Source organism: Felis catus, chromosome C2, assembly GCF_018350175.1.
Source record: "Felis catus isolate Fca126 chromosome C2, F.catus_Fca126_mat1.0, whole genome shotgun sequence".
In the NCBI taxonomy this organism is placed as follows: domain Eukaryota; kingdom Metazoa; phylum Chordata; class Mammalia; order Carnivora; family Felidae; genus Felis; species Felis catus.
Window position 1 is genome coordinate 138,076,897 of NC_058376.1, and position 15,745 is coordinate 138,092,641.

General features: G+C 41.5%; 1 protein-coding gene across 4 annotated transcripts in view; it reads right to left on the reverse strand.

Moving 5' to 3' along the window:
• Positions 1 to 15,745, reverse strand: part of ZNF385D (zinc finger protein 385D) — an 888,856-nt gene that overhangs the window by 291,678 nt on the left and 581,433 nt on the right. The window contains exon 1 of one of the 4 annotated variants that reach the window (XM_003992162.6): positions 7,469 to 7,789. The exons of 2 other annotated variants lie outside the window; for them this stretch is intronic. In XM_003992162.6, the coding sequence (XP_003992211.1) occupies positions 7,469 to 7,490 (22 nt within the window). In that variant the 5' untranslated portion in view covers positions 7,491 to 7,789. Of the gene's footprint in view, positions 1 to 6,632; positions 7,140 to 7,468; positions 7,790 to 15,745 lie in introns of those variants that run through there. One more of the 4 variants, XM_019810772.3, reaches the window with a different exon arrangement.

Here is a 15,745-nt window from a genome sequence, read left to right on the forward strand (position 1 = left end):
CTTTTATATGCCTTGTATATTTTAGTCCTCAAAATAGAACTGTGGGAAACACATTATCATTATTCTTCTTTTACAAAAACCTGGATATCAAAAATGTGAGGTGACTTGCCCAAGAATACAGAGGCAGTAAGGGGAGCAGCTAAATTCTCACAGGCTGTTTGTTTCTCTTTATCAGTCACAGAAAAAAGACCAGGCTGGGGTTCCATCTTGAACACCCAAACACTGGAGATGGTGTCACTGTAAACATCAAAGAGTCTGGAGCACAAATGACTTGGAATTTTTCTTTTTGTAAGCATTGAGTTAAATAGTGACACAGCAGGAATATACAGCTGTACAATTAATACAAGCCTCAGTATCTGATGCTGCCTTGGAAAAAACAGAGGCAGTGGAGAAAGCCGGGTCCTGCCTGAGGCCGATTAGTATTCTCATCTAATATTCTACTTGTGTGTGTTTGTTAGTAATTATTTGACACAAGAAACAAGGCAGAATAAAAAAAAAAGTATGAATTATGTCAGGCCTCTGTTATTACTTTTGATTTTTCAAAGTCAACACACAAATATATCTTATTTCCCAATCTTTTGTATTCATTTCTTTAGCCTATCAGCTGGAATATTTTTTTCCTAGCATTATTATTACAAGTAATCCTCCATTCATAAGAAATATTCCCCTCTACTCCTCTGTAAAGAGTAAAGAGCACCAAAGTAAGACTCTGAAGGACCAAATTGGAGTCTTGGCCTTAACGTTTACTGGCTGTGTGACCTTGAGAATGTTCTTTCAGTCACTGGAGGCTCAAATTCCTCATCTCAAAATAGAAATAATTATATTTTATCTATCTCCTGCAATGGGTCATTTTAAGGATTGAAAAAAAAAAGCATAGTATTGATGCATTTTGAGACATACAAATCGCGATGTAAGTGTAGGGGATGATGTTTATCAAAGTACGTTTACACGCATGTGGCACTTTTCTCCTCGGGGCAATCTGCCACAAGCACTTTCTCTCACCAGCAAAACACATGAATATGAAAAAGGTAAGTGTGAAGCACATTTTTGCAAAAGCCTTGCAAATAGTAGTCCAAATGATCTCCATTTTCTTCAGCTTTCACAAATGATCTTCAAAACTGGTGGCCTTCTGGATGTTTTGGTTACTTGCACATAGCGGGCAGTCCTGCCTATCTAGGCTGTGGCAAGAGGACCGTCAACATCTGGGGCAAACTCCCTGCAGCCAAGTAAAGCTGAGAACCGAAGTTGTGATCAAGCGAACGGAAAACAAAGTGCAATTCTACCATCTCCTATGATGGTTTTAGGTATTCTTCAGACATTTTTGTACACTGGTCGTAATATTCTATAGATATGTTACTCTTTACACTGCAGAGTTCTATGAAGAAAGAAGTGAAAAAAGATTGTAGAACCCCTTACATTTATTTTCAGATCGGATTTCTAAGGACTAGTCCTTACCTTTAAAGATTAAAAAAAAAAAGACAAGAAAAAGGCAGCTAAAATGTTTCAGAAGCCAAGAAGAGTGTTTGTCAACACACATGGACCAGTTTTCATAGGGAACATCAGCCTTAAAGGATCTGCTGAGGAAGTGGAATTGGCTCCTCCCTAATTCTCCAACTCACTGAGTCATGCACGATCAACACCTATGTGCCTGGCACTGAGCTAAACAGGCTGCTGAGGATACGCATCAAATGTGATTCATCCTGTAAAAGAACTTGGAGCCAACCAAACCCACTCCCGCCCCACAGCCCTCCCCTCCCACCAGGTACAGTGGTGCTTTGGGGCGGGCAGCATGTGCTCAGAGCTCCAGGCCTGACACCTGGGTCTCCCTCCTGACCTTGCCCAGGTTACTCTTCTCTGTTCTCCTTTCTTACAGAAATGGGATACTGCCAGGCTAGAAAAAAGAGAAAACTGAAAGGCGGACAAGGAGAAGGGGTTCGGGGCTCAGCGCATCCCCTCCAGGGCTCCGATGGAGGTTCATGTGCATTTCAGGTTTCAGAGTCAAGAGGGTTTCACGGAAATACCCTAGATTTTAAAAGCTGTGTGAACCTGAAGCTCACATGCCATGAAGCCTGACTTCCAGCTGCCTCATAACGATTTTAACGCTGTGACAGAGCAAAGCGTCTTCCTATTTTCAACCCTAGCAATTTGGTTCAAGCATGATCTCAACCACTTTAAGCTTTGATATTTCTAGCCACCTCTCATGCTGTATTTTCTCTTAATGCCACCAATCATGTGTGAAATTCTGTTGCAAAACTAATCTTTGTGGGAAATGATATGTAATGGCTTTTTTTAAAGAGAGTCAGAGAGAAAGAGAGTGCAGCTGCTATGACCTTTGTTGTTTTTTGACATGTTTTTCATAGTGTAATACAAATGGAAACGTCTCTTTCTCAAGGTCAAAGTAGAGACAGGTTTCTGCTTATACAAGCATCACTCTCTCTTAAGCAGAAAAAGGCTTAAAAATTATCCTCATGACTTGATTTTTAAAACCTCTAATGTATATAATGGTTGTTAAACTTGAAGCCAGCTGTGGTAAAAAAAGAGTTTAATATCCATCTTGTTAAACCAATACTTAATGTTTTACCTTTTAAGTGATGTGAAAAGATTTGGGAAAACATACAAGATGTGAATGCGGAAAGAAATTTGGATGTTTACTGTAAAAAGGCACCTTTTGATGCTCCAGTGTGAAATACACCCATACACACACACCCATACACACACACAAACACACACACAAGCCAATGCATCTTGTCTTATCAGGGGAGGTTTTAGTCAAAAACAGCTGTGACCAAATCTTCTGAAATGGAAGTCAGAAACCACTAATTTAAATTTTTCATTTGTTTTTTGGAACAATTATGCCACCCACAAAATGGTAACTTTGCAAGCCGTCATTATCTCATGAATTTTGGAACTTATCCCTTAAATAAACCCATCTCATTTCCATATAATTACAGCAACTAATAAAGTCCTTAAAAATATTTTTTTTGCTTAAAATTTAAGAGTGTAATAAGGATTCCATGTTACTGGCATATTGATCAAATTTGGAATCCGTTTCCTTAAAATAAGGGCTTCGTATGAATTTAAAAGAGACCCTGTCTTGAGGAAGAAATCTTAATGGGTTTCCAAGTTCTGTTCGGTTTGTGGTTCCTGCATATGATCCCTTCTGACAGTATTCACCTGTCATGTTCTCCATCCCCGTTATGTAGTAATTTACTGCATGTCATTTAGATTCATTTGTAATAAAACATAATGGCAATGACTTCACGCTTTAAAAAGGGGAGTCTACAGTAACAAGTGCCTTCCTGAGTTATTCTCTCCTCCTGTCAGCCTCAGGAAGATGGAAACACCTCCAGAGTGTTTAGAAAGACTCTAGTGGACCTAATTCCCCATAACAGATCACTCAGTACAAACTAATTAGGACGAGTTAAATGTTTCTACTGAAAACATGAAAAAAAGAGGAATGTTTTTCTCTGCTGCCTGCTGTTTTCTGCTCATTTCCTTCCCCATAACCTTGCTGCTTAACTGTTTTCCTAACATACTGCTTTAGAGGTGAAACTTGATGGTCCAGCCACAACCAAAAGTGTAAATGCTGACGTGGGAATGTTCTCAACCTCCCAGGGGAAAAACAAAAGTCCTTCTTATGACAATATACAAATGTGTCTATTCTAGGGCGGGGAAATAGGCTTCTGGTCTAGAATTTTCCTACTAGTTTTTTTTTTTTACCCCTAGCTGTTGTATTACAAGCTTCCTCTATCAAGTATTTCTTGTAATAATCAGCATGCCACTAAGTAATTTTTCCTATTTTTCTCAGGCATTTTAAGGAAGACAGCTGATCCACAACGAACGCCAGGCTGAACTTGAACAGCCCTTTCACACTTTGTGGATTGCGTTCGCCCTTTTCCCCAGGTTTCCTCAATACACCGTTGAGGGGGCTCTAATATTTGTCTCTCAGTTCTGCTCATTTGTTTCAGGTGTATTATTTCCTTTTTCCAGAGCATTCTCATGGAGCCAGCCCCAGCCTCTCATTGGCTGTAAGCTCCCCCAGAGTCTCCATCTGGTTGACTCAGGCCTAAAAACATCTTTCGTTTCAGCCACATAGAATTTCCTGAGTGCATTCAGCCTCCCATTTTCTCCCCGATGGCAAAGGGTTCAGACATAGCACCTCTCTGGCCAACCATGGACAATTTGTGAGGTTGACATGACCACTGGCAACGACTCACCACTCCAGCAGTGGAGAAATGTGGTGGGCCAGATGGAAAGGGGAGATGATTCAGACATACGGTGCTTAGAGCTGGAGAGAGAACATGGTTACAACCTTCTGCCAGGCTCTGACAAATAGCCAGGATGCACTCAAGCAAGGAACATGCCCTTCATACCAGCACACTCCTCTTAACCAAACTGTAACCCAGCAGCTCAGGTCTGTTGTACTGACAACCACCCACAGCCTCTCTTCCTTAATCTGAGGAGAAGCCTCCCAGCTGCTTTGCTTTTATTTCTGGATAAATTATTAATGGCTATTCATCCTTGGCACATGTAATTTTTAACTATGTAAAATATTTATGGGGGTGGGGAGGGAATTTCAGAACTATTTATTATTTTCCCCGGCTTTTACTGTAATCCCAATCGGGTTGCTGACTGGGATTTTCCTTGCTTCTTTCTCCTATGTGAGCCTTATTTTTAACTCCAAGTAATGAATGCAAGATCGATAGCATAAGTAACAAAAGTATCCACGGTGACTGAACAGCAAACTCTTAAATCACTGCACAGTAAGTGCAAAGGAACAATTATTGAAAACGCTGCACTAAAATTTCAATAGGAGATAAGAGTGAGGCTTAAGTCATTAAAAGGGTCCATTAGTCTTGCAAGTCTGAGACGGCACACTCAAAACATGAGCTATTCTTGAGAAATGGAACTATTACATATCCCACCAACTTGCACACACAGGACAGACGCCAACAGAGCAAGGGGAGGCTGCAACTGTCCAGTACTTAAGGCGAAAGAAAGCAGGTAGGCAGTGATTCTTCAGTATATTTGAAGGGGGGTGTCGAGCAACACTGACAAATTAGATTATTTATAAGGGAAATAAATACCCTGCTTGCATATCAGTTTCTCTGGTGTTACAGCATCGCCATGCTCTTCATCACTCCCTGCCAGAGATGCAAATACAAGTCTTCTGACGCCTCCACTCCATTCCCACAAATCCCCAGAAAAGCCCACGAAGGCAGCCCCACTTTTTCTTTGCCTATGTCCTCCCTGACTCAGTTCAAAATTGAAGAAGAAAGGAAAGGGCAACCAAACTACAAAGTGAAAGTATTGTTTTGAAAAACTACCCGAAATAGCTAAAATGTTGGAAATATATAGATACACACAAACGCACAAATACACACGCACACACACATATACACAAATATACACAGTCTGAGGCATTTGCAAACATCAGCATGTTACTGAATCTTGAAACTGCCTGGATTGTTCTGCTCAATTCCTCTTGCCCTACCTCTTTTACCAGGCATTTTATTAGGGACAGGTGGGCTCTCGGAGTTCTGAACTGCCTGGGAAAGGGGCTGCATAGCCTAACCTGAAATCAACGGCATTCCTGAATCCACACGGTTTCCTCCAGGAACAGAAAAACGTTATCTCGTGCCGGAATCCTGGTAAGACGGAAGCACATTCATGACACAGAGGGCAACTTTAGCTTTGCCTTCCAAAGAGTATAGTTTCATCCGAAGTAGGACATCACATTTCAATTTGTACCATTCAAAACTTGCATTACACGGTGAAACTAATTGCCCTGTGAATCACCCAGCTTTACGAGACAGCTGGACTAGCCTACAGTTAACATGAGCTAGCCCAGTGAACACTTCTCCAGCAGCTGCGTGATAATCTCGTACAGCATGGATGGCCACTGACCAGTACTTTTAGACTATGCAACTCCTCTGGCTAACCTCCATGCTCGCCATCATCACATAAAGAATTGTTGCAAGAGGCTAAACACTTAAAATTACAACCTACTTCCTATCCCTCAGTAGCATTAGACGCTGAAATTTTATTTTGTCCAAAGGACAGATTACGTCTTCCAAGATTTTCCATTTATCAAAAATACAGTCATGATACACACTTGCCGTTTTATCAATTGCCAATAAACAAGCTTGACCACCTCCAACAGTACCCCTGGAAAGAGGTGTTGTTTACCTCTGGATTCGTCTTAAATTTGGCTCTGAAACGAGGATTGTTTCTTCCACATCAATTTTAGTTATTTTTAAGACTTCTTTCCCAATATGACACAAATTATAGGGAAATCAAAACGGCTGTCAAGACAACTAAAGGCATTCAGCTTTTACAACTCGTGTTCCTCCCGTACTTTCACAAATGTTTCAAAGTCTGAAGAAAACAAAACAAAGCAAATAGTACACACAGAAATAAATGCCCACGAAACTAACACTCCCCCAACACAAGTTTATTTAAACACCTCCTTAATCTGAAAAAAGACTCTAGGTCTCAGATTTAAAGCCAACCAAGAAATCACCCAGAGCATTTGCATCTTGGAATCCTTCCCTGGCCCCTCTCCAGCTGTTCTCGCAAACCTTTTAATATCAGATAGATGCCCTCAGATGATGACGCGGGATGGAACTTACAGAAGGAAAGCATAACTTCGGGGAGGAGGAAAGGGTATTCAGTCCTAATCCTTGGCGGCTTCTTATTCAGTGAAGGGGTTGTGCCTTCTCTCCCAGCAGTAAGTTGCAGCCTTACAGTGCGAACACACAGCTCCAAGCCCCCTTACAGTGCTCCCCTGGTAGTCCAGATCTAAGCCTCAACATGTTTTCTGGAAATGCAGGGCAGCTGGGCTGAAAATCTTAAGGGAGGGTTCCACCGTGGCACAGAAACTGCAGAAATATTTAACAGCTTCGAGACCTCTAAAGGTTTGAAATACTATGCGTTTTGTGCGATTGCTGTTCTAGCCAAAAGGAAAATGGGATGGTATAGAGGAGGGTCCTCAGCTGCTCAACCCCTGCACACCAAAGAATGTTTTTCCTTGTTGGCTCAGAATTCGGGAAAAACCAAAATGCTTACTGAAACGCTGGTATTGACTAAGATTTCACAGCATCCATAGTACAGGAACTTAGTTTTACATTCCATTGAGTTAGCTCATGACTTCCCACGCCGCACCATTTCTCCTTCACCTAGCTAAAAAGCCAACTTCATGCAGACGATATCAAGCCAAAGTTTATCCACCCCCACCCTGTTTCTTTTCTTTTCCAACTTAAACTCACACACGACTAATAAACAGCCCCAATTGTAGCACAAAGGAAGCTTTGAAGGCTGCACCAGCTTGGTCCTCCACTTGCCAACTGGAGGTAGATTTAACGTAATATATTCTCGCGGCTTAAAGATTTTTTTTTTTTTAAAGGCTCGTCTGCCCTGGTGAAGAGCCGGCCACCCCCAGAATTACATCATCAGAGGTAACACTCACCAAAATACATTATGTTTCTCATTAATCAGACAGCTGGAACCCCACCGCGGCGTCTTCAGCATCAGCTCGTCCCCAAGGCTGACACGCAGAGCAGAGCCGTTTCATGCTACATTCGGTGGAAACGTCCCCGGCGTGGAGAGCAGCGAGCGCCCAGCGTGCCTCTTCCGCGGGATGAGCGCCTTGCAGGCTGCCTCTCCCGGGCTACGATCCCCGGCGGCTGGAGCGTGCGCTCCGGCTGCCTGCTGCACTGCCCATCCTTACTGTAATCCGACTCCTCCTTGCGATGTCCTTGCCGCGCCTGTGACATCAGGACTGAGAGTACTACAAACAGACCCCCCCACCCCACCGCACCCCACCCCCGGTTAGCAGCGGCTCCATGAGGTGCTCCGATTGCCTGCCTGGACCAACCATGGCTCTCGGGAAGCTTTGACGAGCCCAGAGACCTGGGAGGGGGCGGAGTGAGGGGCGCGGGAGGCTCTCTTAAAGAGAGCAGGGTCTCCGGATCCACGAGGGAGCACACGGGGGAAATTCACCACGGCGCGGGAGGGGAAGAGGTTAAGGCGAGTTCTGCCATTAACGTGTAATTAGACAACACACTTTTATCCCGCCCCTCCCACGAATGCCATCATTCTCGCCAAAATTTAGCCTGCCACCCTAAGTTAAAAAAGCAGGGGGGGAAAGGAATTGTGTCCTGTGTCTGCATTCTCTTTGCTGTGGGCTTGAGGGTTTGTGGCTTGTGATGTTTCTGCCTAAGAGAAAACAAAAACAAAAACAAAAACATTCAAGGGTCCATTGCTAGGGTCATGGAGGTTTTCCCTTAGAAATGACCAGATCAAAGAAACCTAGTAGTTGGGGAAGAGTTATTTTTATTTCTTGAGTATATTCTGAGCGAGGTTGATAGAGAAATGTAAAGAAAAATAACGCGATAAAAGTCACCCCTCAGTTTCACAAGATCACATTTGCTGCTTCCCATAGTAGGTAGTAGAAAGGATACTGAAGCTGAAATGATCTTTGACCCCCAAAGAGGAGAGACAATTTAGCCTGAAAGACAACCAAGATTGTGTCATCATTCAAGTCTGGTCACCAGGATAATATAGACACACCCACACACAAGCGCACACAAACTCGCGTTAGATTTGAGAGGAGCCGTCAAGAAAGGCAAAGCTTAGCAAAGCCTCTGGCTCCTCCAATGGTCTAATGAATTGCAGTCCTTATCTTACATAGAAAAGGATGTTAGAAAGAAATCCCTGAAAGCGGTGCTGATTAATACTTAAATGCTCAGCATGGAAAATAAACCCATAAAATACGTTCAGTTTCCTAAGGACTCATCACTTTGGCATCCAATTTGCCTACAGAACTATCGAAACTTAAAATTTTCTACAAAAATCTATAAAATTAAGAGCTGGGGATAACAAAAGAACTACAGCTTATAGAAGGACGCAATTGATCTATTTTCAATACAGGTTTTTATAAGCCATGGTAGCAAATATTTCTACGGTGCGATATTAAAATAATCCGTGGTCTTTCTTTGCACAATCCTGTCTCTGTTTGTGGGTTTAATGCATATTGGAACTGGTGGGCTGGAGCTCATAATGGCAGTTTGCTGTGCAATCTCGCAAAGAAGCTAAACCCCCTGTTTCCTCTCTGTGAAAAAAGCACTATGACCCATATCCCCTCTTGCGATGGATTATAAAGAATTTTGTAAATGCGAATGGTAATCATCTCTAAATCAGAAACATTACCACGAGTCTTAGGATAAATCCAGTGATTCTTTTTTTTTAGAAACACTCTTCATTGAAAGCAGTTTGGAGCAAGAAAATACAAATAGTAAGGAATACTTTTTTGCTCCTTTTTAAAAATTAGAAATAAAAAGAATGTTACAGGAAACTACTGAGGGAAACACATAAGTGTTTTTCCTTTTGGACAGATGGAAATCATCCAAAAGTACAATTAATGGTCCTTCCCTCAGGCAAAAGAACCATCTGTGGTAGAGCTTATTCATGAAGCTCATGAACTGTCCTGACCTCCTACATGGGCTAGGGGGCACTGTAGTTTAATGCTACAGTTTTTGGTCCTTTTCTGTGCCTGTAGTTAGAAGATGCAAGCATTGAGAGTTGAGTTTAAAACAGGAGGCTTAAGACACTAAAGGACTGTCTTAATAATTAATAACACCTTACATTTTCATGGCATTTTGCAGTTACAAGGTACTTTCACTTACGTCATCTTTCTTTCTAACAAATTGACATGTAAAAAAGGTGGATATTATCAATGTCCCGATGAACAGGACGCTGACGCTGAAGACACACGAACCTGAGGCTCGGAGACTTTAAGCAGTTTTCTCAATGGTGCGGTCAGTAAAGTGTAATCGTCTTATTATTTGTATGTGGAATTTATGTAGGCATTCCCAGGAGATCTCTTTATTCAAAGAAATAAATTATAAATTACCCATTTATAGTGGCTCAGGTAAAGGTCTTCCCCAATCAAACTACGTTACTGAGTGTTTCAGAAAAAAACACCTGTCTACATGGGCACAAATACGCAAGCGGAGAGTATTTGATAATAGAACATTCCACCCTCTACCTGGTCTATAGAGGATTATTCCTGAAAGAGCAGCAGCATGTAGCCTCTGGAGAAGTGTGGCATCCAAGAGGCAACTGAGTGTTCCATCCATGCAATGGAATTCTGTTCGGCCAAAAAAAGGAAGGCATCTGCTTTATTTAAAGGTGTATGCCCCACCCTTCTCCAGTTAAGGGTTAGCGGGAATATCAAGGCCTCGGATAGAAACAGTGCCTATTTCTGGATGGAAAACAAGTGATTTTTATTTTAATTTTATACTTTTTATTGTTTCCCCTAAAACTGTTTGCATGCCTTATATTTATAAAGGAAAAAACTGCAAGTATTTTTATTTTAAAACAGAATAGCATCCAAATAAAGGCATAGCTGATGCTGGCTAGACATGGATTATGGACATGCTGGCTGTGCCTGAGACATGCTTCTATATGTCCTGGGTCCAGGAGAGGACCCAGCAGCTTGCAGGGACAGACCTGGTTCACACTCCTGACCTTTCTCTCTCTGTAAGCAGGTCTGAGAAGCTGGGGGATCCTGAGGGGAATCAGGTCACTGCTTGCCAGATAGTAATATACCTATCAGGATTAAAACAAAAGATGCCCTAAAACCAGTCACATATTTTGAGTGAAAACATTATGGCAAGAGGAGAATTTTCTCTCTGCTTGAATATCCGGGTAGCTGCGGGCCTGGATACCTCATCGCCGAGTCTTGATCAAAAGTTTGTCAGAGTGGGGCACCCGGGTGGTTCAGTCAGCTAAATGTCTGACTCTCGGTTTCAGCTCAGGTCATGATCTCAAGGTTCATGAGTTCGAGCCCTGCTTGGAGCTCTGTGCCGACAGTGCAGAACCTGCTTGGGATTCTTTTTCTCCCTCTCTCTCTCTGCCCCTCCCCTACTTGAAAAGTCTCTGTCTCTCTCAAAATAAATCAATAAACTTAAAAAAAAATTTTAACAAAGTTTATCAGAGTAGTTTCCCTCCATAAGGGTTGTCACTGCCCGACACACTACTGTAGACCTCTGTTTACCTACGTGTCTTCCCCCTGGAATAGAATCTCCATGAGGGCAGGGATTTTTGTTTGTTGTTCACTGCTGTATCCACCATCCCTACGAGGGTACCCAGCACTTGTTCCTACTCAATAAATATTTGGGAATAAATGAGTGAACATGCTGAATACAACCATATTAGGTGTGAAACATCATACTTTTCTATGTGCTTACAGTCAGTTCTTTGAAGTTGATAGTGTTTGATGCAAAATGTTTACACAAATTGAACTTGTCCATGTTTAGCAGCAGCTGTTCTTAAATTCCACACAATACAGATGCCAGGTGGTACTGCAGGGCCACAGTTTGTGAGCTTGCTTGTCCTTTCGAGTTCCCATAGCTGAATGCAGCAGTAATTTGGCATTGAGTTAGCAAAGCAAAGTTGCGTCTTTGGTCGCCTTCCCCTGAGCCTTAGTTTAGTCCACTTTCATTCCTTACTATATTGCAGCAATAAAATTTTATCCAGGGTTCCTAATTCCAGGCTTGCCCAAATCCAATCCATTCTCCATATTAGATCATGATTATCTTTTAATAAAAAAAAAACATTGTCAACTACACGTAAAATTAAAAAAAAAAATGAAGTCAAATAGGTCACATGGAGCCTAATTCAGTAGGAGTCTGTAGGCCATATTATAAGGATTTTGACTTTTTTCTGACTTATATAGAATGCCTTTGGAATAACTTGATTTGACATTAAAAAATTTTTTTTAAATATTTATTTATTTTTGAGAGAGATAGAGAGACAGGGTGCAAGTGGGGGAGCGGCAGAGAGAGAGAGGAAGACACAGAATCCGAAGCAGGCTCCAAGTTCTGAGCTGTCAGCACAGAGCCCGATGTGGGGCTCAAACTCAGGAACGGTGGGATTAAGTCCAATGCTTAACCGACTGAGCCACCCTGGAACCCCTGATTGACATATTTTAATGGGTTTACTATGACTGATGCATGGAGCATGGATAAAAGGGAGCAAGGGAAGATGCGCGGTGATGATTTAGGAAGACTTCGTGATAATCTAGAAGAGATGGTGGTTTGGTCATGGTAGGAGCAGTAGAGGTGGCAAAACGTGGTCAGAGTCTGTATGTGTGTCAAAATAGGCCAATAGGTTTTCCTGTGAGTTGGATAGGTAATAGAAGAGAAATTAAAAAATAATAACAATATTGGGTCACAAAAATTTGGGGACTGAGCAATTGGAAGGATGGGATTTCTACTAACTGATACGGAGAAGGCTGTGGAAGAACATGCTTTGGGTGGGGGGATTTGGAGGTGGTCAATGCGGGGCATCCTAGTTTAAGATTCTATTTATATTCAAGTGGAAACAGTCTGTAGAAGTTTGGCTGTATGGGTCTGGAGTTCATGGGAGAAGTTTGGGCTTGATATTTAAATGTGAAATTCACCACTTTATAGATGGTAATTAAATCCATGAGACCATATGATATCTTCAAAGGAGTATTCAACTTCAGAAGAGAAGAGGGTCCACACTGAGCTCTGGGACATTGTAAAAGCAAGAGGCCAAATATATGGGTACTTGGTGACTGAATATTTGTTGAAGCATAACAATTCGTTGACTGAATATTTGTTGACATATGAATGGAAGGCTCTTGATTTTAAGCTTGAGTTTGCCTTTGATACATCGCCAACCACTGTTAAAACAGTTTGAAAAGAGGAGACAGATGTGATTGGTCAGTAAGAGAATGAATGCCTAGTTCAATTGATCCATGCAGTGTTTTGATGAATTTTTTAGATTGTATAGACACTGCTGAAACTCATAAATCATTTTTATTCCTAGATTGTCACTTGATGCTTCCATCAAGTGGACCTTAGTCTGGAAAGTAAATTGCCTATAAGAAAAGAAGTGCTAATACTGAGCTGAGAATAAAGAAACACTTAATACTATAATATTCCAAAATTCTGTCCATCTGAATTTCTCTGACTTTGGAGACGTCCAATAAATCCCTTCTATATGTAGTCCTGCCTATTCTGATAGTCAGTTAATAGCAATTCTTTTACAATAATTAGTAACTAGCATTGGGAGCCCTGTTTGAATTCTTACCTTGGAACTGGCTGTGGCCCAGGCATGTTTATTTATTCAACATATAGTCATTGGGTATTCATGTCCCAAGTACTGTTCTAGGTGCTCAAGGCACACTGATGAAATTGCAGAAATCTCTGTCTACAAGAAGCTTACATTCTCTGGGATTCTGCTTATCAACTTATCTTGTAGAATTTAGAACATCTTCTACCTTTCTCCATGCAGAGAAAAGGACCCATCCTTTATGTTATTCATGGACTACACTTCTTTCAGTACAATGGACATAAGGGAAGGGGCATGTCTACCATGGTCATGCTGCATCTAGTGTCTAAACAACAGCAGGCATGCAATAAATATTTGTTGAGTGAGTAAATATCTCAAAAGTCTTCTACTTCTAGATGATGTTCCATTCTGATCTTCCTGAGAATATAGTTATATTCTACCAGGGATGCCCTTTTGTCTTCCCCTTTGCCTAGATATTTATATTCACCATCCAAAACTGCTCAGATATTTGGTTTTCTAAGAAGTATTCCCTGGGGAGCATCTGGGGGAGCATAATCGGTTAAGCATACAACTCTTGGTTTCGGGTCAGGTCATGATCTCCTAGTTCATGGGATCGAGTCCCCACATCAGGTACTCTCAGCACAGAGCCTGCTTGGGATTCTCTCTTCCCCCTCTGTCTGCCCCTCCCTCCCCCACACGCTCTACATAAACAAACAAACACATAAACTTAAAAAAAAAAGAAGTCTTCCCTGGGTTTATGTCTGACTCATGTGTTCCCCTAATGAGCACTCACACATTCTTTACATAACTCCATTTAAAGTATTTATCAGATTGGCTTTCAGTGACCTTTACAATTATCAATATCCCCCAGGTACAATGTAGGCTTCTTTGATGTCACAGAAAAAGTGAAATATATGTTAATTCCTCGAATGCTTTACATACTCTAGAAACATCGCAGAAATGTATGACAAGGACATGGCCTATTGCGTTAGTGACGAGAGTATAGCACTAACATCAAACATTGCCCATGATTTAGGAAGCAGCAAACTTTGCTGTGGTTGGAGACAAGGATCAGAATTACACAGAAAAGGAAGAGATGTCAAAAGTAATCTTAGAGAGAGAAATCCCAAAGCTCTGAGGAGAGGATAGCTAAGAACCAGAGGACTGATCAGGTATCGGGCAAGAGACAGATCAGGAATTTTGGGGGTAGGGGCGCCTGGGTGGCTCAGTCAGTTAAATGTCCGACTTCGGCTCAGGTCATGATCTCACGGTTGGTGGGTTTGAGCCTTGCATCAGGGTCTGTGCTGACAGCTCAGAGCCTGGTGCCTGCTTCTGATTCTGTGTCTTCCTCTCTCTCTGCCCCTCCCCCTCTCATGCTCTGTCTCTCTCTGTTTCTCAAAAATAAATAAATGTTCAAAAAAAATTTTTTTAAAGAAATTCATGGGTAGAGCAAATCAGGAGGCCAATATGGGAAGCAAGTACCAGAGTCAAGAACAGAAGAGAGTTAAAGCAGAGAGTAGTTCAGGGGAAACTAGACAACCCCCTAGCTGCTCATATCGGTGGTTTTTATGAGTACATTTGCCCTGATTGATAGATAGTTCTGATTCCCTTATAATAGGAAGTATCACCAGCTTCCTTTCTGCAGGCTCTCAGACTATTTGCCTGACATGCCATTTCTAGATCTTTTCCCCCAAAACCCCTCAAGAAGTTGTTTACTTATCTATTTTTTTTATTAGATTGCTTTATGTCTGTGTAGATACCGTCTCCAAAATGATGGATACCACATCACAAGTTTAGTAGCACCACACTCCGTAGTTTGGTGCCTCATTAAAAGGAAGTGAGATTATTATAACTATTATCATTGTCACTGGCAAAAAAAAAAAAATTAAAAGTAGCGATCCTAAATAACAAAGCATTGAAGTGCAATGCTTAACTGACCACGCTACTCCAAAAAGCATTCGGTAGCTTACTGAAGGAGATGAAACACATATCCAAAAATACAAGTAAAAACGAAGGTACTATAAAGTAAACAACAAATGAACAATCTAGGACATGCATGTAAGGGTTTGGTAAAAGGTAAAATTATGAGATGGCTCCAGGCAAACCTGGAAAGCTACAGAGAAGGGGTGGAACCTGAACTTGGTCTTCAATATCAGTTCAGGTTGATAAAATGCAGGAAAATTTTGCAAATGACTAAAACCCAGGATGGGATTGTGAATGATATGTCTGGGAGAGCAAGAACAAATTTGAATTTAAGGAGCAAGTTTCCTAAGAGATTTTCATGCAAAGAAAATTTGGAGAGGAAAACACAGAAGCCCTGTTGGATGTGATCTCACATTCCAGGTTAAAGGGTTTTAATTTTATTTGACAGATAATGCAGGAAGTGTTTGCTGAATGAATACATGAATGAGCCTCAAAATGTTTCCAAGGACAGAAATATAATAATATGCCTCCTCCAAAGACATTTGGCGACACAATAACATGAGTTAATATATCTTGTATAGCAGGTTGAAAGATCTTATACACTCCAGAGGTTTCCAATTTTTCTTAAAATAAAATTCATTTATGGTTCCTGGGCAGCAATTTGAGAATCAGCCCTCTCCCCATCCAGCCCCACAACAAATGTGCTTGCAAACAAAAT